The sequence below is a fragment of the Pocillopora verrucosa genome, chromosome 3 (genome assembly GCF_036669915.1).
Source record: "Pocillopora verrucosa isolate sample1 chromosome 3, ASM3666991v2, whole genome shotgun sequence".
Lineage (NCBI taxonomy): Eukaryota > Metazoa > Cnidaria > Anthozoa > Scleractinia > Pocilloporidae > Pocillopora > Pocillopora verrucosa.
This window is the reverse complement of record NC_089314.1, coordinates 2,877,509-2,904,691: the sequence shown is the minus strand read 5'-3', so window position 1 is coordinate 2,904,691 and position 27,183 is coordinate 2,877,509. Positions and strand designations below refer to the sequence as shown.

Below are 27,183 nucleotides of genomic sequence, written 5' to 3'. Positions count from 1 at the left end.
GAGCCTTAAAAAGTTTATCAAACACAACAACTTTGCCCTGGAGAACTTTTCGAACCAAAGGCAGCTACTTTTCAGCCTTCGGCAAAATAACAGAAGTTCAAGTGAGCGTTTAATACTCCTCTTCGCCATTTCGAGTATTCAGTTTTTGCACTTTCCTAACCTTAGTAAGTTTACTTTACGTCGGAAGGACATAAACCAAACCCTCTCTTCTTTGACGACTGTTTATTTTTTTTTTCTTATTCATGATGAGATAAATTATGTGATGGTCGACATAACTACAATATGCATTTGGTCGGAATTAAATATCAACATGACATGATCTACCTATAACATTTAATTAAGGCCGTATCACGAATTCATCATCATAATGCATGAAAAGCGATGATTTTCAGACATAGCAGGCTCGACCAACACTTTTGGAAAAGCTGATCCGTTTAAATTGACACACTAAAGTCACACAACGCCACCATAACGAGTTAAATACCAAAGGCTCAAGCACTTTCATGACTATCGTTTATTTTTTTCCAGAAACCTGTGGATAACTGAAATATTTCGGAAATGTCTTTTGCCGTCTACAAACAGGAAGCCGAAAATTTTTCAGAGAGATTTTAGACAATAATATTTGCCTTTTTCATCTTCATAAATAACAGAAGGTATTCTCACTCATTTATGAGCCCCTCCCAGAGGGGGTGCGTGTTCCCTTGATCCCTTAATCTTTTTGGATTTTATCCCTTGTTCCCCATTAATAAAACCCCTTGTTCCCAAAAATGTTTTCAACTCATGTTCCCTTGATCCCGAAAATTTTTGCGCTGTTCCCTTGATCCCCAAAAATGTTTATTATTGTTTCCCATATTATTTTGCTTGTTGTACCCTTCTATTCATAGTAGAAAAAATCGCTTTCGAACCGCCTCTTTCTTCTCCTTGGAATCCACTCATGCTGTTCTTCATCGACTGCCGTTTCTGTCATCTCAACTGACTCAGCTGCCTCTGCGACAGTGACGACTTCATTGGTATGGTGAAGCACATCAAGGAGAAGGATAAGGTCACCTTCTTCAAGCTCTAAGGTATCTTCACGGTAGTTATAGCAGGTTAGGGCACAAACAACGTTTCTCACACCGACATATCTCTCTGCATCTTCCGTGAACAGCACTGAATTGAAAGGATCTTGAATAAACACTTTGGCTTTCACCCTCTTCATGCCAACACTCGCATTCTCTTGCAGACAGGCCATTATGAATTGACGAGTATCACTGGAATTAGCTTTAACACAGACAATCTGGCGTAGTTTGTAAAAAGTCTCTGTTGTTTCCCTATGCGGCACTGGAACTGCTGCTGCTTCACTCAGCACTGTGAAATCTAGGGGCTGTACAGTCAGAGAGTCAGCTGTATACAAATTTATGGGCAGAGTTCCTGGATTGTCCTTTTTTGTCATGTTTTGCACTGTTTTCTGGGGGACACTCTGACCATACATTGCTCTCCAGTTCCTCATTTCACTCACCTGCTTTTCAGATAGTTTGTGTGCCTTTGGAGGGCATAACTTGGGTAAATCATTGTAATATGTGGTGGTGAAAACCTGTGGGTAATAGGACTTGGGAGCTGTGAAGTAAGCAAATGGTGTAAAACATTGCCTCTTCAATCGTTCTTTAATTGCCCTGCTGAATCTGTAATCGAATTCAAGCTGTAGGGGCATGTCAAAGGCACCACTTCTCATTTCTGAAAATGTGTTTTCGACAACAAGCGTTGGAAGACTTTTGATACTAAATTTGGTGGTAAGGCTTGGATTAAAACGGTCCAGCAGGTCCTTGATGTCACGCAGAGACTTCAGGATCCTTCTTTCATCTTCCATGACAACAGATGAAACAGTTCCTTAAGGGCCTTGTGCTAAGTTTGTCATTCATTGCATAGCTATGTTCATTGGAGAAATTAAAAATCAGGTACGCCTTTGCCGTGCTGGTTCTTTGAGTCTCTTGTGATTGGCTTTTGTACCATCTTCCGTTACAACGCTCCGTTGAATCGCAGGAACAGGTGCTCACTTTAAGCTCACCCCTTTACATCTTTCTATCTTTGAAATTTAGGCCGCTCTATTGGGCTGGCCAGAATATTGTCAGGTAGTCGTGTAGCGGGCTTTGGATATCGTGGTATGTAACCCCCCAAGGTATAAAGAATAAGAAACTCCAGATGTTTTTCCTATTTGTAATAGAACACTAGTGTTGAATCCTCTGTTAAAAATTCACGACCAAGCCTATGACATTAGTACTCTACATGCCAAAGACTAAGAATTAATCTTGAAAAAGATACTTAAATACTTTTAAAAGGACTCAGTTCAATTCCACCAAAAAACAAAAATATATATAATTTTAAATACGACTACGCTATTCACGTTTTCCTCGAAGGTTATGTGCTCATCACGCCTTCTTCTACGCGTTGTTCTTTCATAAACTAGAGATAATCCCGGCGCAGGATTTTTGAGAGCAGATCTGTAATATATTATAGATCTGTAATATATTATAGATCTGTAATATATTATAATTGAGAGTAATTAAAGGAACTGTGAGTTGATTTTCTCTCCTATTAGCCATCTTCTAATTTCACTTGTGCCGGCGCCAATCTCGTATAACTTCGCGTCTCGTAGAAATCGTCCCGTTGGGTAGTCGTTTATGTAGCCATTTCCACCTGATGGGAAAAGCGTAACAACATGGAATAATAAACCGAAAATTGTCAAAGAAACAAGACACGTTCTCTGTTCAGTTAAGACGAAGGCAACTTCTGGTCCTCAAGAACTCATTGCATTGGTAGCTCTTGTCATGAAGCTGCTAGCCAGCGTGGTGTGTTACATAATTTTTAAATGCTAGATCTGTGCTATGCGTACTTGCGTTTAAATAGAGACTTCCGCCACAGATTACCCGCTTGACGAAAGAAAAAAAAAAAAAAGGAAAGGTAGCAAACTAATTATTTAATTTAACCGGAGAAGCGAGAGAGAGAGAGAGAGAAAGAGACTTACCCAGAATTTGAATGGCGTCCAATGCAACTTGAGTTGCATTTTCAGCAGCATAAAGAATCACACCGGCACAGTCCTGGAAACAAGCAAGGTACATAGTTTAGATACAAGGATTATGTGGTGTGTTTTTCTATCTTTCTGAACTACATGTAATATTTGGAGGCCTCCACCAACTTCACATGGGTTGTTTTGCAAGGTGTCAAAACAAGGCAATAACTAATTTGTACCGTACATCTGAAAACCTTGAACGACATTTAGTTCTCATTCTGTACTTATACGTATGTTGTGTTTGCATAAAAACGCTACCGAACACTCATGAAACACGAGATCTACCTCTTGAATATAGTTGTACATGTACCTTGGAGTTAACATGCCCAGTATCGCACGCACGAGCTACTGAATAAACATAGGTGCGACATGCGCTCAGGCGCGTGTACATGTCTGCCATCTTGGCTTGAATTAACTGAAAAGAAAAAAATGTATAAAGGACAACATGGATGAATCTGTAAACCACTCTGCCACCGTTTCAAAGCTGTACTCGTAGAAGAAACACTGGGTTTCCTGAAGGCTTTTGTCACAGATATCGTGCGTGCCACAAAACCTTTCATAATAGTAAAGTTATGCAAGTCCATTAAGATAAAAGATAGTCGCCTATGGCACTCACGCTCTGCTGAAGCACAAGCAGGCAGTGGTGTCGTCGATTAAAAGCATGCAGTTGGAGAGATTAATATCTGTGCATTATAAGACCATATTCTTGACATTCAGCCTTACCTGATGTTCACCTATTTTCTTTCCAAAACTCTGTCGTAGATGAGCATAAGGGAATGCAACGTCCAGACATGCCTGCATCACCCTAGGGGTCCGAAAATATATGGCTTAAACTTGATACACCTTAGCAGTACAACAGTTGATACAGAGGGTGACTGCAGACCGACACACAGGGTCTCGCTTCATTCATGTCAGGTGACAACAGTGGCACTGGTGTCTATTGCAATATATGCTTATCATTTTTTATTCAAAATTTAAGAATTACCCTTTAACTTTTCAGATGCTAAATGTCAATGTTTTTTTTGGTTCTGGTCAGGGCTGTTTAGTGTCACACTGACACTCAAATTAAGGTTTTCACTTATAATTCTTTTGTTTACCTCTCAGCTGATGGAAAATATTTTGAACACAAGTCAAAATGTTATAATAACTGTAATACTCTATTTTTTGCAGTAATCACTCATTACTCTTTCCCTATATCATACACACATAACAATGGCTTCCACTGACTTATGTAAAAATCATGCTCAGTTTGAGAAGACAATGTTCCAAATGCTGAAAATAGTTGCCAACTAATAGAGGTTGATACATGGTTACCATGAAAGCCTGTTTCTGGTGATATTTTCTTTCTTCATGTTAAAATAGTTTTCACCAGCTACCCTGTTTTCAAACATGGTGGAAACTTGCCATTTGAAGAATAACATCAGTTTATACAGAACTGTAGTTTTAAAAACCTACCCTACAGGTCCAGCTGCCAGCACAAGTCTCTCCAAATCCAAACCACTCATTAGAACATAAACACCTTTTCCTTCACCTCCCATTACATTTGCAGCTTAAAATTAACATAATGGCACATAATGTTAATAAAATTATATTCAACTTATGATATGCACCATGGGAGAAAATTTTCACAAATTATAATATGCTACCTGGAACTTTACAATCCTCGAATACCAATTCACAGGTGTTGGATCCTCGCATTCCGAGTTTGTCCAGCTTAGGACTTGTGGTAAAACCTTCCATACCCTAGAAGTGTGTAAACATGGAGAGGGGGAGTCAGAGTAGTCAGCTGGATCATGTTTTCTCCATGAAGAAAAAGGTTTTTTTTGCTTTAGCAAATGAATGTCATTAAACTTTTCCATGAAAAATATTGTCATGCAATTTTAATGTCATTGAAGGAAGCTCAATAACAGTCAATTCTTAATTGGTTCAGCAATTGATCAATCAAAAATTTTCAAGAGTACCTTTTCAATTAAAAAGCAAGTTATTCCATGTTGTGGCTTAGGATTACTGGGATCAGTTTTGGCATAAACTACCAGGACTTCAGCATCAGGTCCATTTGTAATCCACATCTTAGTTCCATTTAGAACATAATAATCCCCTAAATTAAAGATCTATCAGTAAATTGTTTTCTTATAGTGTTTCATTTTTCACATAACAATATTACAAACATTGCTGTGAGTTGAGCTTTCCTGAGTTCCAATAACATAGAACTCTGATGAAATGCAATAAATTCATCTGTAACCACAAAATACGCAGAATACTCAAAAATATCCTTTAGACCAGTCTCAACTTGAAGGAAACAGTAAGGGTTGCACCCGTTCTATTACGAGTATATATAGCATACTATCTACTTAAAAGGATACAAAAAATTTTCATTTAAATCTTTTGTTTTTTAATCAAAACATTATTTCCTAGTCTGATCAGCTCCAACTACAATGGGTGGTTATTAAAGTTTAAATTACATGTAAGTTTTATATTTTTTTTTTTTGAGAAATGTTTTTAACTGCGTACAAGTTCCTCTATAACAAAGTTTCAGATCCAATAAAAATTTGATTTGTGGCCTGCAGTTAATCTTCAACGAGACACCTATTTTGCACACAGTTCTTACAGGTAATGGGAATGAGCACATTAGATCAAGATGTCTTATTGCAGGAGACATTAAGGCTTTCCATAAAAATATGGCTACATGCATATGTACTGCTAATAACACACACAAACAAAAGCACACAAACAAAAAACAATTATAACCTTTCTTGTCTGCTTTAATTTTCATGGCCACAACATCAGATCCTGCTGTTGTCTCACTCATGGCTAAGGCACCTATGTGTTCACCACTCAACAACTGAGAGACATTGGAAATTATAATAATAATGAAATAGGCAAATAAATAAAATGAGTAGAAACTTAGTAAAATGAATTGATGATGATGATGATTTGAAATAAGATTCCTGAATTTTTGTGACAAAACTTTTCAATTGTTGACTAAAAATTAATACTTTCATGTTGGGTTGAAATGTTTTCCATGAACATTTAAGAGTAACTTTTAGGTAAATAGAGATTATTGCATGTTAAAAGCATGACCTTGTTCTAATTCATGATTTTTATGACGAGAAATTATTCTTAAAAGACCAAGTGGGATTTGTTGAAATTAGCTCTAACATGTAATAACTAGTTCACGAAGTGCATCTTAAACCCTTAATTATTTATTCCAATTTACAAGATGTTTAATACATGAATTATCCATCTCTTTCATTCACAACAAACCTTAGGCAAGTATTTTTCTTTTTGACTATCACTACCATTTCTGTAAATTTGATTGACACACAGATTAGAGTGTGCTCCATAACTGAGAGCAATTGCTGCAGAGTATCTGCTCATCTCTTCCATAATAATGCAGTGGTCCAAATATCCAAGGCCAGATCCACCAAGGTGTTCTGAGATAAAATTACACAAATTAAATGACTTATCATAAATAAAACCTTGAACACTAAAAGGGGAAGCTCTAACTTTCGCTGAATGCAAGAGCTCACACATACAGTATCAATAAAATTATGAGGAAACGTATAATAATGTTATACTAATAACTACAAAAAAAATTGCTGCCTTCCTGAAAGGAAATAAACAACTCTTTTTGGTGGCAATAACAGGAAGTGTCAGGTTGATAATTCCCATGGGGGAAACAAATGTAGTGGCCTAAATAAACAGCTAGCACACTCCTGGATTCACACTTGAGATGTCTGGCTACAAGACCTGGGGGGTCTCATTGTGTTCTTGGACAAGACACTTACAGTTCAACTCTCACAGTGCCTGTCTCAATAGTACTAAAATGGGTACTGCTGAACTGTTTGGGGTAGCCTGACAAAACGCTGTGCTGCAATCCATGAAAACTGGAATAGGCTCTGGTCAGGTGAGTTGTTAAGCTTGATTACTAACTTGACCTTTCTTAACCCTTTAACTCCCAAGATCTCATTAGTAATTCTCCTTACTGTCTGCCAAATGATTCTCATTATTTTAGTTTGGAGAATTTGGTATCAGATCAATTAATAATCCCAAAATTGATATTCAACCATTTTTGTACTTTTGTTCGATGTATGGTTACGAACTGTGATTAAAGATTAAAGATTAAGAGTGAATGTAAACCTGGTAAATCATAATTTTGAAATATTAGGAGGGTTGTTTTGTCCAACACATTTGAGTAATTTGCACAGAAGTTGCTGCTCTTCAAAAGGGTCAAATATATATATTGCTTTAAAGGTCAGTTGATAAAACTCAACAGAGAGCTATTACAAGTGGCAAAGGTGTCTTGGCATGATCAACTTCTTTATCATAACTACTACATAACAGGCAAATTAGGAGTTACAAACCTGGGACTGTTATTCCTAAAAGTCCTAAGTGGCCAAGATTTTTCCAGAAATCCTGGAAATTGAAAAATAAATAATTGTATTGAAAATTTACAGTGCTGAAGTACTCATTACTCATTTTAAGTACAGTAACTTCTATTTCCATAGTTATAGGTATAATGTATGAAAACCTTTGACACTTAAAAATAATTAAAGATACAGTTTGTATAAGTACAACTTTTCTGATGGAATGGAGGTTTCCCTTTTAAGGTAATCTGCAGTAGCTATGATTATCTTTTCAAAATTTACTGTAGCAATTCATTTGCCTCATCAACTTATGGCTGATTAACCAACTAAAAGAAAAGTTCCATCCTTCATATAAACACTCGTCTTGGGGCGCCACTTTTAGAAAGAATTAACTGTATAGACAAAATACAAATCATAAAATCACACAGATCAGTAGATGGTCTTCTCACTGGCGAACTTACCCTTAACTGTAAAAAGTTATTTTCTTTATCAATTTGATCAGCATATGGGGCTAATTCCTTCTGACAGAAGTTGCTGACCGTCTCTCTTAACTGTTGGAAAGAATATAACAGTTTCATATAGCTTACATTTCCACAATTATATAAGGAACTTGTTTACAGGCTGCATGAATTTCAGCTACATGTAAAAAACCAAGGACTCTGGCTGTTGTAAAATTTCTATTCCTTTTTTGAGTGAGGGAACAACCTCTCACTTCTTTTCTCTGAGTAATATGATCTACTCTGTAATTAACATATAGATTCCATGTTGCTGCATTTCTGTTCCACAGTAGATCACAAATGATGTTAAAATGTGATGTTAAAATGATGCAGCCAAGTACACATATGTCACTGATGTTCTTACCACATTTTGACATCTTCTGTGACCTATTACTGTACAGACCTGCAGCAATATGGAATTTATTTGTTTTAACTGATGTAAACACAAAGTGTGTTGCCTGAAATCAAGAGTCATGTTGACTGAAAAGACAAATACTTTAAAGATCAGACTTACAGACTGTAAATAGGTAGTAAAGTTGAGAAACCTTTCTCACTAAAGTACTGTTCGTTTACAACAACACCATGAAGATGTTGATCAGAATTAACAGGTGTTCAAATGACGAGTCTAAAAATGTAGTTCATTTCTAAAACAAAATGAAGCATTGTTTGAGAAAATATCAAATTCATACTCCAATGTGGTTGAATTGTTATCGTAGCCTCAGTGAACGTTTTACTACGTGTATGTCCTGAGAAACTTCTGCCCACGCTGATCAAAGATCATGAAGCTATTTGATATTGGCATTTAACACAATAAGTTAGATTGTGTTTTTTGTCCTTTTTCGGCTGTCTCCCTTTAATGGTAGAGGATATCACCTAACTACCATTTTTAAATTGTTTGCTCAGTTTCTGGAATTTAACCGATTTAGGGTGGGAAGCTTTGTGAGTGACCAAAACGACCAGAGGGAACGAATATATTTTCTGCATACACATGTACCTCAAAATTTTTTCTTGAGCAATTGCCAGAAACGAGAAGGTTGGCGAATTTGTTTTATCCACCGAAAAACAGAAAACATAAGATCGTAAGAGATTTTTCAACCTTGAGGAAATCAGGCTTGCGAGCAGAGGACTGGAGGTGTGTCGGAGGTGTGTCAAGTATTGCGTAAGATCGAACGACTTTACACGCAAGAAAAGACGTGGTTACCAACGAACGGTGTTTTGATGGCAACAAATGTTTTAAAACGCACCTGTTTTTGCTCAGATGTGATCCCTGATACATTATCGTCTACATCCACCGAAAAATTTCGAATTCCTAAACATTTAGAGGCTTGAAAAAGTGAATTTTTCAACAAACTTTTCCTCAATACTCTGCTTAGAGTCGCCATGTTGAGATAATGACATTAGACACGGAAACGAGACTCTCTCCACCGGTCTCCTGAGAGGTGAGCTTGAGTGAGCTTGGAAACTTGTCTTCTCTCCAGGCTCCTTTAATTTGTCAACAATATGGCGTTCGACAAAACATGGATAGTCCTAATCGCTGGTTGTGGTGTCTTAGGACTGGCTGTGTGGGGTGGACTTAACGCAATTACTCTAAAAATGATTCTCTTATGGATGTTCATCGGCTTTGGGTTCCTGACCTTCCTAATGCATTTGTTTGGCTCGCCGATTAGTATTTTGTTGGGAAAATTTTTCCATAATTCTCCCGACGAACAACAGACCAGTCAAGGTATCCTACGTGTACAAAAGTGAATATCTGTTTATGTGATCAACTGTCTCAAGATCAGTTTGCCAACAAAGCGTGCGCATGGTCAAGTTTCATTGTATCCTAGATGGGATTGGATGTATCCCTACAAAATATCCGTAATTTTTTTCGTGGCATGGCTGATGCTACGTATGACTATTTTTGTTGCTCATTTGCCAGGTGTTGAAGTCGTAATAAATGCTATTTAAGCTCCCGTAAAGCTGTTTATTTTAAACTTACTGAATCACTTGCAACAGTTAGTGTAATTCCTTTAAAATACGGTTATATCCTCAATAATACTAAACTTATGAGTAGATTACCATAGAATTATTTGCGCATGTTTTGTCTTTATTAGTAAAATATTCTGAAACGGAACTGAAAGAAAGAAGGCAAAGAGCGTTGGAAATGAAACAATTCCTGCAAGATAATAAGGTAAATTAATATGAACATAACAAATGGCGTGGTGGCAGAGATGAAAATAAAAAATAATGAAAGGAAACATTGACAACAATAATTTCTCGAAAGCAAACTCTATCATACTACAGTGGAACATTCCCCATCAACCACTGAGCTGAATCAAACTTGAACATATAAAACAAAGCTTGTTAGAATGAAACTTCAATAGGTAGCAATTTATAGTTTAGTTTCACTGAAATTGTGTTAAATTGCTGCATTCTAGTGTCCATTGGATTAATATTGTGTTCTTTTCTACATTTACACTTGCATCCACAAAGCTAATTGAGAGACATTTTAATTTCTCAAGGTTGACATCTATAGAGAGAACATTTTAGATCCAAGAGAAGAGATTCTTAAAGCAAAAAGAGAGGCAGAGTTCTACAAGTTTGACAGCAGGTGGAGAGGAAAGGGTCAAATATTAGGGGTGAGATTTGCCAGCTGAGTTTTAAGTGCATTACAGCTGTATGTTAAAAGGTTTTATAAACTCCGTATGTTTTAAGTGTATTTTTGAATACACAAAGTAGAATTATAATAAAAAGAATAGAGGGTTATATTAATAGTAATCAAACAAGTTCAAATATGAATTTTCAGCACGAGTCTTAAACTCTTAAAGGCTTGGTTTACCAGAGTGGATGTAATAAAAAGTGCATGGCCTGAGTGACTCTTAACAAAATTTTTATGTATGATTAAGTCTGTGGTTTAAGCTAAGTTGCTTTTGTTGTTATTATCTTTAAAAAGTGTTGAATTGTTGAGGTTAATCCCCTTAAAGACTACAGTGACAGTAATTTTTTCCCAAAATTGCTTTTTGCTTGATCAGAAGGGACATGTTGAAGAACAAGCTGAAGAAGACTTTTTATCCCAAGAGTTTTTGCTGCATGAAGATCCTAGCTCAGAAGAAGGTACAAACACAGAACAGATTCCACATAATGATGGTACCTCAAACTTCACTGACAATGGGTGCATGTTTAGAAAAGAACAGACTGAGACAGATTCTGTGCGTCAAAGGAGAAACAGACAGAGTCGTGAGGTAATCTATGTTTATTTTGTTCTTAACGTACCACATGAAGAAGTGTAACATTAACCCTTTACATCCTAACATCACTATACACATTCTCCATATTCTTCCCTATAAATTTCCTAAGGTACTGACAAGGGGAATTTGTTTTAGAATCAAGGGCCTCTTTGGTTGGGGATCATTTCCTTTAGTCTTGTGACCTTATTGAGTTATTCAGGGAAATTTAGAGAACAAAGTTTTTGTCTTAGTATATAAATGTACCTGCAGTTTATACTGTAATTACAACTGCATGACTCCATGTAATTTAGGACATTGTTACACCAAACTCTGTGTATTTTTTGACACACATTTGGTTCGTTTGTTTAATTATATTCAAATTTTTTGTGATATTTGTATAGTTCATGGATATCAGGTGTAGGTTACATTTTCTCTTATTTTCATTTGCAACACAAGGTGCACATGTGTTAACCTAAAAAAATTACAGATGATTTATTTTACTTTATTACAGTTGCCTGAAGAGCCAGATCCCAAGGAGAATGGGGTAACAGCATGAGCTTGTTGTTCATAGAAGTTTTAACCAAAATATCCTCATTAACAAAAATGAAAGGCTTATAAGCAATGTTTGCTTTTATTTTATCAGGTAATAACTGTTGCCCTTCGTTGTCCTGATGGAACTGTTAAGAAGAGGAGATTTGCAGTGCTGTCCCAAATTAAGGTAACAATTGCTTGACGCCCTCTTAGATTTTGGTTTGTTACGTTGATTTTAGTATACCTGTCAAGTCAGACGCATTATACATGTTCTTCACGTCCGTATTTATCAAAAACGTCCATCACAGATTGACAGGACATTTTTCATTAGACACTGCTATTTTTACGAACCTTTGGTATTCACCAGAATGTCCACAGGGATCTTTTATAATTTTTCGAGGGTTATCAGATTCTTCTTGGAAATTCGGATGTTATGAATAAATCACACACGTTTGAGTCGATCTACCACTGCCTGTGTGCAGGTTACCTTTTAAAACGCTTTACAGCTCGCCATAACTTGCTAAAGGATTTCGAACGAAAGGTAAGACCAGCCATTTCGTCATGGAAGCCCAAATTAAAGTAGACTAGATGTGTATTTCTTAACGCTCAAAGATTACTGAGTTTTTCGACAACCTCTAATAGGCTCTAAGGGACAGCTGAGACGAACGACAGAACTACAACAGTTGTTTCAAGAGTCTGGTACAGGCTAACTTATCTGAACGTGCACATGCAGAGTTAATATGAGGTTTCAAAGGGTTTTTGTCGAGGTGATCGGTAGCTGAGTTTTCCGCTTACAAGAGTGTCCCTTTTTGATAAGAGATTTGACCGTTTTTTATTCATATAACCTGTTTTATTCCCAACTTGTTACTCTTCAATTTACAGGTGCTGTTTACATATGCTGATTGGCTGGGCTATTCGCCCTCTCGTCATATTATATTAACGACGTATCCTAGAAAACAGTTATCCGAAGTAGAACAAACTTTTAGTGAGGCTGGGTTAACTCATGATACAGCACTGGTACTGGAAGAAATATAAGACAATGTTCATATTAGTTAGTGGCAATCTTCTCTAACATACCTGAATAGTACTACCACAATATATCTTGCGTCGGTTTGTGCATTAGGGACCCAGGGGAAGGGTATGGGGGTTCAGACCCCTTCCTCTCAGACCTCTGGGCTTTTTTAAAAGTACTTGTCTCACACAAAAATTTTTACAAATAGTGTACTTAAACTACATGTTGAGTTTTATTTCTAACTTTGGACTTCGCATAATTTAGATTGCAACTTTTCGAAATTCTGTAGCGTAGTCGCACATCGGGCGTTCAAACCTTAACTTTTGGTGGCCCTGGTCAGTTTTAACTCGCCACTAGCGACCGTGCGACCGCCAATTTTTTAGCCCTGAAATATATTATTCAATAAGTACATTGTTGATTGATGCTGGAACGACGAGTTTTCAGCTTATTTGACTTTACACATGGATACTGTTCATCGCATAATCGCGGAATTGGATGAGCTCTAAGTCTTCACAATACAACTTTATTGGTTGGCATAAACGGTTATTCCTCATAGTATAGGCTGAACCAAAAGTCTCTCATGTTCCAATAATGTGCCCGCTATGCTTTTGCTCCGTCAGCAAAAAAGTTTACATTGCATGAAATTTTTTAGATACTATCAATACTTTGAAACTATCAAATGTGAGTATTTACGTGTCTATTTGATTGACGTCTATTACTGAGATGCGTGCCCTGTAGATTTGTCATAGGCAATTCGGCTTGATGTGTAGTGCTTGAGGTTCTGCGGAACATTTCGGAAATACCTGCCCTAAATTCTGGCAGTCTTATAGCATACACGATAGGATTCGCCAGGGAATTAGCGCCTACGAAAGCTGCTAGCGTCATTCGTATGTGAAAAAAGGAACGTTGAGGGTACCAGCCTGAGAGAACATCTTCATGCCAATATGTAATTATTCTGAAAGTTGTAAATGGAAGCCATGTCATCAAAGATGCAAGCGTGACAATAAGTAAGGTGGCGGTCAGCTTCCTTTCTCTGTTGGTTGCACCATGATGTCGAGGATTAGGACTGAATCGAACTTTGATGAAAATAGCAACATAAGAGACACAAATCAAAAATAGAGGAAGTGACCAATATAATACCAAGGTAATTCCTGAGAACAATACTGCAAGATGAGAATTTCCTTGTGTTTTGAATAACACGATTTGAACAGTCTCCCTCAATGAAGTTAGAAACCAAATAGCGGCGATTGCCATTGCGTAAACCCTTCTCTTAATTACACGATACTCAAATGGAAATAATGTGGCATGCATTCTTTCTAAAGAAATAGCAGCGAGATTCACGAGTGAGGCTATGGGAAACAAATTAGCCAATGGAACAATCATCTGAGTTTGCCTCCATAAATCGCAGTAGTGCCCCAAAAGATGATGAACAATCACAGGACCCGAAACTGCTCCAGCCAAAAGATCGACTGTGGCCAGGTGGATGATCAAGTATGTGCTCCGGCGCTGTAGCTGGCGTTGTTTCACAAATACAATAATGGTGAGGAGATTGAGGATGACAATGGCCAGACATTCGGTGATGGAAGCAACAAGCAACGGGATACAGTCCGGGGAGTAACTCGGGTATACATACGTGGTATTATTACTGGTTTCCATGAGCATTAGGAAACTGTGAACATTTTCCAAATAAAAAGAATAAATCATCAATTTTCTGACAATTAAATAGAGAATAACACATGAGCGCGCGTACATATGGAATTTCTCTTCGAGTTGAACACGACAAGAGAAATTTCATATTTACAAGCAACCATGTATTATTTTGTTTATCATATAAACACAGTAGCCTTTTTATGACGAGAAAAATCAACTCTATTAATGAATGAAAGTAAAAGGATCGACAATCCCCGACTACAAATCGCAAAGTGTGTTGGCTCGAAATGAAAACATGCGTTGAATCGCTACAAAAACAAACAATGGGCCTAATTTTCAATAAACAAAATTCTCAGTTATTGAATTAGTCCTTATCGACAGAAAAAATCATCCAGGTAAACGGCCAAAATCGGCCTGTGGCAAATCTTCCAGAGATCGATTTTCGTTCTTAGCCGCGAGATATGCCATTACCAAAGCCACTGAATACTTACCTTTTGGTTTTTCATTTCGTATTTTGGTTTTTTTCCCTTTTGGAAAATTTGAACGTCACTGTCTATAATCGTCGTACGGATATTTTAGCTTTTTAGCCGCCATAATCCGAAATTATTCCGAGGTGTCGAAACTCTATCTTGTCGTTAGTCCAACCTGAATTTATTGTTGTGTAGGCAAATGAAGATCTTCATCGTTTTCCAAAATAGTTAAGAATAAACGAAAATTAAAATTAATATCTGTAACAGGGTAAAAAGTCCTCTTATCATAGCTTACTTTTACCGGCTTTCCAATGACAAATTTCTCCATTGCACAAAACCCTTTTCTTGAATTGCTGACGTCTGCGCACGTTGGTTAATTCTGTAGTGGGAAACTAATATTCTGACCAAAAATTTCGCGTTTTTTTTATTCATGTATAACTTCCTCGCAGTGACGTTTGCAATACACGCAACTGCTGGAAATAGCAGCTGGCAACTGAGTCTGAATACCGCCTAACGCTTTAACGGAGAGATATTGAAAAACATATATAAAAACGTAAACTTACCCCTATTAATTCTGATTCTCTTTTGAGAGCTAGAAGTCTAGTTGATATAATTTTCTTTCTAAACGGAATTTGGGCACTTCTGGCAAGACAACAGTTGAAAAGCTCGACAGAACTAGGAAATATCGATCATTCCTATTGACATTTTCGACCGATTTTTATTCTGTGTTTTCGTTTTTCGATGCTAATTTTGAGCAGTCTTCATTGACGACCATTCCGGCCTCCCTTCAAAATCTTTGCATAGTGATTATTAGAAGGTGATAAAGACTGACATCTCGGCGCCGATTCCATTATCGACATTCAGACGTGATATTGATTTCGTGCGAACACGAAAAGGATATGGATGATACAATTCGGTGATTAATTCAAACAAAAAGAGACTTAACTTTTTACAAAATACCTTTCCTTCCGATCCCTAGCGAGAAAATCAATCGGTCATGGACGCCCTTTACTGCTGGTAGTGGAATGACGTCCTACTTAAACATTCTTACTGCTGCGGTGATCTTAATTAACAACGATGACAAGCGTTACCTTATATGGACCTCGATGGGTAGAAAGGAAAATTGGAGAACATTTGTAGAAACTTCCCTCTTTCTTTTTTTTTATTTAGAATTAATTTGCGCTGCGTTCGGTTTTGCCGCTGATATAAACAGAAACAGGAACATGTAAACGTAAGCGGTAGAGAGAGACTCCTGACGTAGAGAATAAATATTTTTAGCCCGATGACATGTTACGAACACATGGAAACAGAGACGGGGTTATGGTTCTGTTTTACAGTTCATGTTTAGTCAAACTGTAGCTACAGAGTGCAGTTCAAAGTGTATTTCTACTTTTTCATAACAATTCGTTGGATGGTCGGGACCTCCGTTTAGATTGTCCAAAATTTGACACTTATCCAACTGTATTTAAGTTAAATAACCTTGAAGGGGTCTCTAAAGAAATCCAACATCCTGTGAGTTCCGGAAGGTGGATGATCTGAGCTAAAATAGAGATGATCAAATGGACTTGTTGTTGTTCAATAGTTTGCAGTGAGACCACACAGCTTCGCCTATGAATTAATCACACACGTTTGAGTTGATCTACCACGATTTCTCCTCTGTGCTTGTCTGAAGGTTACCCGTTCGAGGCGCTGATTACAGCACGCCATAACTCGCCATATGATTTGGAACAGAAGATAAGATTAGCCATTTCCTAACCATGAAAACCGAGACGAGACAAGGTGCGTACCCCCCACCTTGCAACAGTTTCCGAGTTCTTTCCATAGACAGTTATAGGCTCTGAGTGACAGTTAAGACGAGACATAATGTAAAAAAAAAAAATCATTCATGTTAGGGGCAATCTGAAAGGTGCAATAACAAGACATATGGCGTTCGTGTTTGCGCAATAATGGATCCAGGAGAACGGTTTTGCGCATCGAAATCTTTTTCATCTCAGACTTATAAGTTTGTTTAAATACTTGTATGACACCAAAATTCTTTCAAAGAGAGGATCGCATGTTATTACTCAACATGGAATCTCTACATTTCACTCCTCTCGAAATATCTCTCACCCTATATGAGCTTTGGAGAAAGGAGAAATGTCTGTTTTTCTGAATCAAATTTTGGAATTCCAGGAATAGAATTCCCGTGGATTTGCCCCAAACCAAAATGGCACTATGTCATAAATTTTTGCAAACTTCCGCAACTGCGATATTCGACGACCTCCCATGGTTCGGACAAGGGCATCGCAAATGTATTTGTGCCGCACTGGAAAAAGATTTGTTAGTAGCTCTAGATCTCGTCGTCAAAGGTAGAGGAGGGACATTTGAATTTCTCTAGGTTGATATAAGTAGAGGGAACATTTTAGATCCAAGAGAAGAGAGTCTTAAGACAAAGCAAGAAGCAGAGTTCTACAAGTTTGACAGCAGGTGGAGAGGAAAGGGTCAAAGATTAGGGGTAAGATTTGCCAGTTGAGTTTTATATCCATTGCAGCTGTATATTAAAACGTTTTATAAATTCTAAATGTTTTGTGTGTACTTTGGAATACACAAATTAGAATAAGAATTTAAAAAAACGAGGGTTAAAAGTATTTAAACAAGTTCAAATATGAATTTTCAACATGAGTCTTAAGCTCTTAAAGGCTTGGTTTACCGGAGTGGATGTAATGAAAAAGTACATGGCCTGAGTGACTCTTAACAAAATACATTTGTATGATTAAGTCTGTGGTTTAAGCTAAGTTGCTTTTGTTGTTATTATCTTTAAAAAGTGTTGAATTGTTGAGGTTAATCCCATTAAAGACTTAGAAACAGTGACGGTAATTTTTTTTCAAAATTGCTTCTTACTTGATCAGAAGGGACATGTTGAAGAACAAGCCGAAGAAGACTTTTTATCCCAAGAGTTTTTGCTCCATGAAGATCCTAGCTCAGAAGAAGGAACAGACACAGAACAGATTCCACTTAATGATGGTACTTCAAAATTCACTGACAATGGGTGCATGTTTAGAAAAGAACAGATTGAGACAGATTCTGTGCGTCAAAGGAGAAACAGACAGAGTTGTGAGGTAATCTATGTTTATACTGTTCTTAACGTACCACATGAAGAAGTGTAACATTAACCCTTTACATCCTAACATCACTATACACATTCTCCATATTCTTCCCTATAAATTTCCTAAGGTACTGACAAGGGGAATTTGTTGTACAATCAAGGGCTTCTTTGGTTGGTGATCATTTCCTTTAGTCTTGTGACCTTATTGAGTTATTCAGGGAAATTTAGAGAAAAAAGTTTCTGTCTTATTATAAAAATGTACCTGCAGTTTATACTGTAATTACAACTGCATGACTCCATGTAATTTAGGACATTGTTACACCAGACTCTGTGTATTTTTTGACACACATTTGGTTCGTTTGTTTAATTGTATTCAAATTTTTTGTGATATTTGTATAGTTCATGGATATCAGGTGTAGGTTACATTTTCTCTTATTTTCATTTGCAACATAAGGTGCACATGTGTTAACCTAAAAAAAATTACAGATGATTTATTTTACTTTATTACAGTTGCCTGAAGAGCCAGATCCTGAGGAGAATGGGGTAACAGCATGAGCTTGTTGTTCATAGAAGTTTTAACCAAAAGATCTTCATTAACAAAAACGAAAGGCCTATAAGCAATGTTTGTTTTTAATTTATTAGGTAATAACTGTTGCTCTTCGTTGTTCCGATGGAACTGTTAAGAAGAGGAGATGTGCAGTGCAGTCCCAAATTAAAATAACAATTATTCGACGCCCTCTTAGATTTTGGTTATGTAGATTTTAGTATACCTGTCAAGTCAGACGCATTATACATGTTCCTCACATCCGTATTTATCAAAAACGTCGATCACAGATTGACAGGACATTTTTCATTAGACACTGCTATTTTTACGAACCTTTGGTATTCACCAGAATGTCCGCAGGGATCTTTTATAATTTTTAGTAGTTTCCATACTTCTTCGGTGAGTTTCGAGGGTTATCAGATTCTTCTTGGAAATTCGGATATTATGAATAAATCACACGTTTGAGTCGATCTACCACTGCCTGTATGCAGGTTACCTTTCAAAATGCTTTGCATCACGCTGTAACTTGCTAAAGGATTTCGAACGAAAGATAAGATCAGCCATCTTCTCATGGAAACCCAAATTAAAGTGGACGAGATGTGTATCTCTTAACGCTCAAAGATTACAGAGTTCTTTTTTCGACAGCCTCTTATAAGCTCTAAGAGACAGCTGAGACGAACGACAGAACTACAACAGTTGTTTCGAGAGTTTGGTACAGGCTAACTTACCTGAATGTGCAAATGCAGAGTTAATATAAGGTTTCAAAGGGTTTTTTGTCGGGGTGATCGGTAGCTGAGTTTTCCGCTTACAAGAGTGTCCTTTTTTGGTCAGAGATTTGACCGTTTTTTTTCCATATAACCTTTACTTTTTGCCATTTTATCTATAGGTGCTGTTTACATATGCTGATTGGCTGGTTTATTCGCCCTCTCGTCATATCATATTAACGACGTACCCTAGAAAACAGTTATCTGAAGTAGAACAAACTTTTAGCGAAGCAAGGTTAACTCATGATACAGCACTGGTACTGGAAGAAATATAAGACAATGTCCATATTAGTTAGTGGCAATCTTCTCTAACATATCTGAAAGGTACTACAACAAGATATCTTGCATCGGTTTGTGCATTAGGGACCCAGGGGGAAGGTATGGGGGTTCAGACTCCCTTCCTCTCAGACCTCTGGGTTTTTTTAAAAGTACTTGTCTCACACCAAAAGTTTTACAAATAGTGGATTGAATGATTTTTATTTCTCAATAAACGAAATTAAATGCGCTCTTTTTCTCACTTGCGTGTCAGAAGAACCTTACCGTGAACTGTCAGTTAGTCAGTCTACTGAGGCAAGCTTTACTAGACTAACTGAAAATTTCACAACTGTGAGACAATTTTTACGTTGTATTTGTTAATGACTGGGTGTGGAATGAAGTAAGATCTCTTTTCAGAACTTGTTAACACTCGAGCAAAATCTGCTCGTATGTTTGTTCGATAGAAATACGATGGTTTTCTTTGATATTTAAATTTATCGTCTATTTCCCCGTAACATGTTTCAAATATATTATTCAATAAGCACACTGTTGATTGATGCTAGAACGACGAGTTTTTATTTGACTTTACGCATGAATACTGTTCATCGCGTAAACGCAGAATTGGATGAGATCTAGGTCTTCATGAAAGCCAACAACTTGGTTGGCTTGCGTAAATGGTGATTCCTCATCGCTATAGTTTGTTCCATGAGGCGAACCAACGAACGAAGGTTGAACTAAAACTCTCACATGTTTCATGAATTTGCCCGCCATGCCAATGGTCTAGGAGAAAAAAAATTTACATGGCGAGCATTAAATTTTTTGGGATACTTTTCATACTTTTAAACAATCATGTGTGAGTATTTACGTGTCCATTTGATTGACGTTCAGTACTAAGACGCGTACTTTGTAGATTTCTCAGAGGCAATTCAGCTTGACATGAAGTGCTAGGGGTTCTGCGGAAGATTTCAGAAATAGCTGCCCTAAATTCTGGCAGCCTTATTGCATACACAATAGGATTTACCAGGGAATTAGCCCAAACTAAAGCCTTTAGCGCCATTTGTATGTAAAAGAAGGAACGTTGAGGGTACCAGCCTGAAAGAACGTCTTGATGCCAATATATAACTATTGTGAAAGTTGTATATGGAAGCCATGTCATCAAAAATGCAAGCGTGACAATAAGTAAGGTGGCGGTGAGTTTCCTTTCTCTGTTGGTTGCACCATGATGTCGAGGATTAGGACTGAATCGAACTTTGATGAAAATAGCAACATAAGAGACACAAATCAAAAACAGAGAAAGTGACCAATATAATATCAAGGTAACTCTTGCGAATGATACCGCAAGATGAGAATTTCCTTGTGCTTTATATAACACGATTTGAACAGTCTCCCTCGATAAAGTTAGAAACCAAATAGCGGCAATTGCCATTGCGTAAACCCTTCTCCTAATTACACGATGCTCAAATGGAAATAATGCAGCATGCATTCTTTCTAAAGAAATAGCGGCGAGATTTACGAGTGAGGCTACGGGAAATGAATTAACAAATAGAGGAATCGTCTGAGTTTGCCTCCATAAATCGCAGTAGTGCCCCAAAAAATAATAATAAATCACAGGACCCGAAACTGCTCCAACCAAGAGATCGACTATGGCCAGATGGATGATCAAGTATGTACTCCGGCGCTGTAGCTGGCGCTGCTTCACAAATACAATAATGGTGAGGAGATTGAGGATGACAACGGCCAGACATTCAGTGATGGAAGCAACAAGCCACGGGATGCAGCCCAAGGAATGATTCAGGGTGAAATTCTTCTCCGCGTAGATTTCGTTGTTAGTAGTGTTTCTAATCTCTTCGGCCATTGAGTAGCTGCAAAAATTTTCCAGAAAGAAAAATATTACTTGAATGTGAAAGCGATCTTCGTAATGATAATCACTACCTAATCAGTGGTGGAAATAAGGCCTGAAAAAATGTATGGGATTTGAAACCATGACCTGTGCGATAGTGGTGCAGCGCTCTACTAACTGAGCTAACGAGCCAACTGGCAGCTTGTTTAAAATGGACAATTCTTGTGGAACGTAAACTTCAAATGATTGCTACAGATGAAAAGCCAAAGACGAAAACCAAAGCGAGCGCGTAAGAGTTTGGAAAAAAAGATATGAAACTCGCCTTTCTGGACAAAATCACAATGTTTTTTACTTTTACTAGAAAGATCAGTCCTTGTAAGACGGAAACTATACTAGCTGGAGAGATGACTTCTCTTGCCGATTTACAACGCTTTATGTTGTTGTTAGTCTGCCTCGTACCAAATGGGAGTCGGAAGCCAAAGCGAAGTAATAATGTTGTTTGTATTAGATAAGATAGTTTAAAACAGGTTTAAGTTAAAAGCCATTTGTGAGCAATAACATTTATCAGTGGACTTCTGTAATTAAATAATTATCTCAGCATACCTAACCGCAAGCAAATTCCTAAAACGATCCTCGGTTTCTTCTAAAATGTTCCGGTGCTATCAAATATTATCGAGCAAGGCGTTTACGTCAATGAAAACCAACTGTTGATAACCGGGTATGAACAGCCGGTCAATGACAAAATTGTACACAGTGTTCTGAATAATTACGGTTTGATGACAAAAACTGCACCTTCTTTATACACTATACTGCAACGTTTATAATACTGAATCTCTTTCACCCACTTACTTTTATTTCTTTCATCATGCGTTGAATCATGATTACAAAAACGACAATGGTCGTGATTTTCAATTTACAAATTCTCATTTATTGGCTTTGTCCCTACCGACAAAAGAAGTCTTTCAGGTAAACGGCCAAATTCGACCGGTGGCAAATCTTCCAGTTGTCGATTTTCATTCTTAACCTAGAGAAATGGTAACACCAAAGCCGCTGAATACGTAACTTTCGGTTTTTCTTTAAGTAAAGGGGGTAAGTTTCTAAAGAAACTGTCGTGCTGCGTCGGTGGGAGAGTGTAGCAGGTAATTTAGTGTTAACAACTAGGTTGAAAACGTAAATTGGCCACATACATACATACATACATACATTCTTTATTTGATAAGTAGGTTGTGTGAAAGGCAGCCAAAGGGCTGATGTGGACCTACTATACTAAATATTAAGAATTACATATATATAAAAATTGCAATAATAACTTAGAACTACTATATACAAATAAAATGGTGTTCACTAAGACTAACATATAAATCTAAAAGTAAATGAAATGGTCCTTTCTGTTGGCAACTACTGTTGCCTCTTTCTCAAATGAAAAATTGTCAATAGTCTTAACATGTTTACGTAAAATTTGTTTAAAAGAATAAAAACTTTCAGGTACTTTAACTAATCTATTTACAAAATTCCAAATAACAGGACCTCTGTATCGTAGGGAGTTCCTGCCGGTCTCTGATCTAAATCTAATGACATTAAATTGGTTAGGAACACGAGAAGATCTAGAAGAAACTCTTTTAGAAAACAGTTCACATATCGACTGGGTCGTTGTTCCAAAATATACTTTGTGCAAGAGAAACAGTACAGATTTTTTATAGAAGTAAGAGATGGGCAGCCAGTCGGATTTCATGAGACATGTGTCATCTGCCATCGTTGAGTCGAGGTTATTCACAATACGAGCTGCTCTTGCATGAATATGGTTTAGAGAGTTCAGTGCGGAAGGAGAACAATTTCCCCATACCGAAATTCCATACGTTACACTGGGGATAATTGTTTTAAAGTATATTTCCTCGAGAACCTTCTTCGGAAGGATTCTCATTCTCTTCAACGCTCCAACCTTCTGCGTAAAAGATTTCTTCACTGAGTCAATGTGCACAGACCATGTCAGCTTATTGTCAATTTTAACTCCAAGACAAGTGGTGTAATTAACCAGGTCGATATGGCCAGTGTTAAAGTGGAGGGGAGGTATAGGCCCAACAAAAGAGGTTTTACTTAGTATCATTGCTTCAGTTTTAATTGGGTGGATGGTTAGCTGATTCTTAATGCTCCACAGGAGAACTTGCTCCAATGATTTATTTAGTGACAACATAACCTGGTCAACATTTGGTCCAATACAGTAAACTGCCACCGTAAAGAGTGGGTATACTTATAGTATATAGTATAGTATATAGTATACTTTTAATATATTGGTTTTCTTCCCCTTCTAGGAAAAGTTTGAACCCCACTGTCTGTCAGCAATACGGATTCTTTAATGTTTTAGCCGCCATAATTCGAGAAAGCTCCGACAAACAACTTGTATTTGCCGCTCATTCATCCACCTTACCGAGTGGCGCCAAAGGCAAGTGACGAGTCAGCAGCTGATTGGCTGTATCAACACACGTGAGAAAATACGGTGTTTTTTCGTGTGTGTTGTTACGGCTTTTCTCAGGGCCGGAAATCCCTGTGTAACACCGCAATTTATGTGATATAATATCAGTTGTGAGGAGACCTAAAGAAACCCTAAAGTTATACTAGGAAGTCTCCTAAATTACTCTTAAATTATTGACGACTCCGTGGGAAGGCCAGAATTTACTCTTCTAAACAAGATTTATATAAGCTTTAGTCCCAGCAACTATTCTCTGTTCTCTGTTTCAGAGGTCTGGTCGAATTGCGACTCGTGGAAACATACACCTATCCGTTATACAGTTAAGAAAAAGAGAGCTTAAGCCTGAGGATACAATTGCAAATTACAGCGCTGAATTTTAAGTGAAGAATATCTGTTTACAACGAAATATATCACAGCGACTAAAGTAGGTTAAACAAGGATCCCAATATTCATGTCAATTTCATTGGAACTTTGTACTACGGTTCTCTTTGTATCTTTTTCCTCTGTTATGAGCTGAGGTTATTTGCCACTCACTTCCTATAGCCCTTGCTAATGTTGCGCCATGGACATATCGGGAAACAAATGGGAACGCAGTGTGCACTTTTTGATGATGGATGTTGGTAACCAAATTAGATATGTTTAAAGATTTGCTAATTGATGCAGGGAGTGATTCGGACATGTATGAAGGCAGGAAAGCCGAACTCAAAACTGCAACTTAAATTAAGATGTAATCTTATGAGAGGCACGAAAGTTAAGAAAAATCATACCAACCGTTTCAGGTCTCTCGAACAATTCAGACGAGAAGGAATGCTACCAGCAAATGATATCGAGAACTTAGCTTGTGTTGAGTCAACAAGGTTTATGAGATCACTCAAGATGTGTTCGTTAGTGATGCAGATTATATTGCTCCTCTTTATTCGGTTTGTGCTTTGGTTACCAAACTTACGTACATTTGCCTTGGGCAACGAATCAACAATTATCAATCTCATTCAGAAATTTAGCTGTGATACTGGATTCCAAAGGACTTTCGTAATGTCAAACAATAGCTGTTTCCCTTCTAAATTTAGTTTAAGAGCAAAGGGGCTAATACTTCATTTTCCGGTTGAATATTGTTGAATTGCGACTCAATGAGTTTGATTGAGAGATGTAATTTGGGCCATCTAGTTTAAGACATTTCACTTCTTGTGGGTTTCCCCGTGCTAAGCTAGGAACATAACGAACAAATGGAATGCGAAGTGCATGTTTTGTTGAGTTTGGTAATAAATTGGGTGCCTTTCCTAACTGATGATATGTTATACGATGTAAATATGAATGGAAGGACATTTTTGCCAAAGGTAATCTAACGGAACTCAGAATTGCAGAATGTTCCGGGCATGTCTCAAAATTCCCTAAAATAAAGATATCTATGTGGTAAACAAAGAAGTTAAGAAATTTACTACCAATATTTTAGGTCTCTTTCAAGGGTTAAAAAGCAAAGGAATCTTTCTAGCAAAAGAGATCAAGCAAATATTCTTTAATGACGCAGTCGGACTAAATTAGATTATTTTGCTTCTATTTTTAAAGCATTTCGAAAAAAAGTAATCAATCTAGATTTTTGGATTAGATGCTAACTTCCGCTTATGTACGCATTAAAAATTCAGCTTTTACTCTAAATCTTTGGTATCTCGTTACAAATACTTTCCCACATTTGCAACGAGGTACGCATTCCTCCATTTCTACGTCCCAGGTGGCCATATTTTCCCCTCTCTTTGCAGCAAATTGCGTATTTTCCCGAGTTTGCAAATTTTTCGGTGTTGTTTTCTGCGGTTGCATTGGTTGAATTCTTACCTTGGTCGAAAGCGACTCACACGCTTCAGCGCTAGCCGCAGTTTACGTTTTGCTTTCGGTAACAAGATTTTTATCATACTTTTAAGTTATGTGAATCTGTTTTTATTTTAAAAGAAAATAAAGAAATAAACTCTTACGTGGATGTCTAACTTCTTACCACATCGTAACTTATATTGTCTTATATTGTAATTTTAGAGTGACTGTATCGTAATTTTATCTTATGTATTTTTGTTTGAGATGATTAACACCAAAAAAGTTCCCCTGGGGTGTGTTAATAAGTTTGTCTTGTATATACCTAAGATCCTAGCAGTCAAGGCTACTTCATTTGAAACTATACATTAAGCTTAAAATCACTTTGTTTGGTGAGAAGGGATACAGCAACTTTCTCAAGGCGTTTTAAATGCTAATAATTGAAGAGATGACAATTTAATATATCACTTTTTTTCGGTTATCCACAACATCACAAGAAAGCCATTTTCCATATGTCGTGTAAAATGTGCCAGTTAGCATCACTTTCATGCGATTCTAGTCAAAAGAACAGCAGGTGGGGAACGCTTAGTTTGTGGTCTCGTAAATGGAGCCTCATTGCACTGATATGTTCTTAGAAAGAGCTTTCTTAAATTCTGGAATTCTTAGCGGATAAATCAGCAAGCTAGTCGCTGAACAAGCTAGTTGCTGAACAAGCTAGTTGCTGAACTTGAAAAGCTTAATGATAAGGTATATCGTTCCCAATAAAACCATTAAACCTTTAAAAACGAACAAAATTAGTCCAAATTTGAAATGGAATCAAACTAAAAGTGAAGCTCTCGTAATCAAGAGTAATATTTTGGCTAATTTTGATTCTCTTGCAGTGCTCGGATTCCCTTTGGTGATTTTTTGTTTTATTCAGATACTAAAATACGGCAATGGTATTAATATATATTAATATATATTAATATAGCAATGGTGTGATCAGGAACTAGAGGAAAAGAAATTTGTAAGTTAGAGGTTTACAATGAATATTTTTGTCTCACGATATTGCCGCTTGTACTTAATCTTGAGGGGTACTTATCTCAGCTGGTGTGAAAGTGTCTGATATACGCTTTCGTTCTTGGTGAGTACACACCCCTATTTACCTCGGCATCATCATTGAGATTCATCGAGAGATCTGACTTTTGCACTCAAACCGATCAAAGATGATAAGGCGAATGGATAGCGAACAATTCAAAGAATAACCAGGTTGTTTCAATATGTTCAGTCGCTTGGCACAAGTCTGATTTGAAGTACAAGCACGATTTCCCAAAAATTGTATCACTCAAAGTCATTACATAAATACATCAAACTAGAGTCTCCTGCTTAGTGATCGGTGAGAAAAACTCCGTAAATCTTATTAAGGACACAACTGACCCAGATCCAGCTAATGGAGATTCCCCAGAGTTTAAAAACTGAAAGGGAACTACACAACCGAGTGACGTAACTGAACTAGGTAGTTTTTGAATTTTGTTTCGATTGAGTTGTTTTCCTTTTTCGCACAGGCATTATGGGATTGATTCCATGCTCAAACAAGGCTGTGCATGTAAGGTGTTTCAAAAATTGAAAGTAAAAATGCAAGAAAATGAAATTTTGGTGGAGTAATGAATTTC

The 27,183-nt window shown here is 37.2% G+C and overlaps 4 protein-coding genes across 5 annotated transcripts; 1 reads left to right on the top strand and 3 right to left on the bottom strand.

Annotated features, from left to right (window-relative positions):
* Positions 1-2,536: 2,536 nt before the first annotated feature.
* On the bottom strand, positions 2,537-9,292 carry LOC131799406 (isovaleryl-CoA dehydrogenase, mitochondrial-like). The gene is made up of 12 exons (XM_059117132.2): positions 9,155-9,292; positions 7,875-7,964; positions 7,411-7,462; positions 6,311-6,480; positions 5,795-5,888; positions 5,008-5,144; positions 4,693-4,789; positions 4,502-4,595; positions 3,770-3,851; positions 3,357-3,461; positions 3,002-3,074; positions 2,537-2,673 (listed from the first exon to the last, which is right to left on the bottom strand). The coding sequence occupies exons 1-12, from the start codon at positions 9,290-9,292 to the stop codon at positions 2,540-2,542; spliced, it is 1,266 nt and encodes a 421-aa protein (XP_058973115.2). The 3' UTR covers positions 2,537-2,539.
* A 121-nt stretch (positions 9,293-9,413) lies between these two features.
* On the top strand, positions 9,414-12,926 carry LOC131799451 (UBX domain-containing protein 8-like). The gene is made up of 7 exons (XM_059117167.2): positions 9,414-9,633; positions 10,004-10,080; positions 10,412-10,528; positions 10,922-11,131; positions 11,628-11,660; positions 11,760-11,834; positions 12,530-12,926. Exons 1-7 carry the CDS (start codon positions 9,504-9,506, stop codon positions 12,680-12,682), a joined length of 795 nt encoding a protein of 264 aa, XP_058973150.2. The 5' UTR covers positions 9,414-9,503; the 3' UTR covers positions 12,683-12,926.
* A 401-nt stretch (positions 12,927-13,327) lies between these two features.
* Positions 13,328-15,822, bottom strand: LOC131799408 (adenosine receptor A3-like). 2 transcript variants are annotated; one of them, XM_059117134.2, is made up of 2 exons: positions 15,740-15,822; positions 13,328-14,328 (listed from the first exon to the last, which is right to left on the bottom strand). In XM_059117134.2, the coding sequence occupies exon 2, from the start codon at positions 14,319-14,321 to the stop codon at positions 13,335-13,337; it is 987 nt and encodes a 328-aa protein (XP_058973117.2). In that variant the 5' UTR covers positions 14,322-14,328; positions 15,740-15,822; the 3' UTR covers positions 13,328-13,334. The 2 variants fall into 2 exon arrangements, with proteins under 2 accessions (XP_058973117.2, XP_066020569.1); XM_066164472.1 differs by lacking the exon at positions 15,740-15,822 and adding an exon at positions 15,075-15,269.
* A 4,360-nt stretch (positions 15,823-20,182) lies between these two features.
* On the bottom strand, positions 20,183-21,282 carry LOC131799452 (histamine H2 receptor-like). The gene has a single exon (XM_059117168.2). The coding sequence runs from the start codon at positions 21,280-21,282 to the stop codon at positions 20,275-20,277; it is 1,008 nt and encodes a 335-aa protein (XP_058973151.2). The 3' UTR covers positions 20,183-20,274.
* Positions 21,283-27,183: the final 5,901 nt, after the last annotated feature.

Coding starts and splice junctions, on each gene's coding strand:
- LOC131799406 (XM_059117132.2), bottom strand. CDS start 9,292: ATGGCGACTCTAAGCAGAGTATTGAGGAAAAGTTTGTTGAAAAATTCA. Junction 6,481..7,410: donor TTTAGGAATAACAGTCCCAG/GTTTGTAACTCC, acceptor ATTTTATCTCAG/AACACCTTGGTGGATCTGGC. Junction 5,889..6,310: donor AAGAAAAATACTTGCCTAAG/GTTTGTTGTGAA, acceptor AATGTCTCTCAG/TTGTTGAGTGGTGAACACAT.
- LOC131799451 (XM_059117167.2), top strand. CDS start 9,504: ATGATTCTCTTATGGATGTTCATCGGCTTTGGGTTCCTGACCTTCCTA. Junction 11,132..11,627: donor GAAACAGACAGAGTCGTGAG/GTAATCTATGTT, acceptor ACTTTATTACAG/TTGCCTGAAGAGCCAGATCC. Junction 11,661..11,759: donor CAGATCCCAAGGAGAATGGG/GTAACAGCATGA, acceptor TTATTTTATCAG/GTAATAACTGTTGCCCTTCG.
- LOC131799408 (XM_059117134.2), bottom strand. CDS start 14,321: ATGCTCATGGAAACCAGTAATAATACCACGTATGTATACCCGAGTTAC.
- LOC131799452 (XM_059117168.2), bottom strand. CDS start 21,282: ATGGCCGAAGAGATTAGAAACACTACTAACAACGAAATCTACGCGGAG.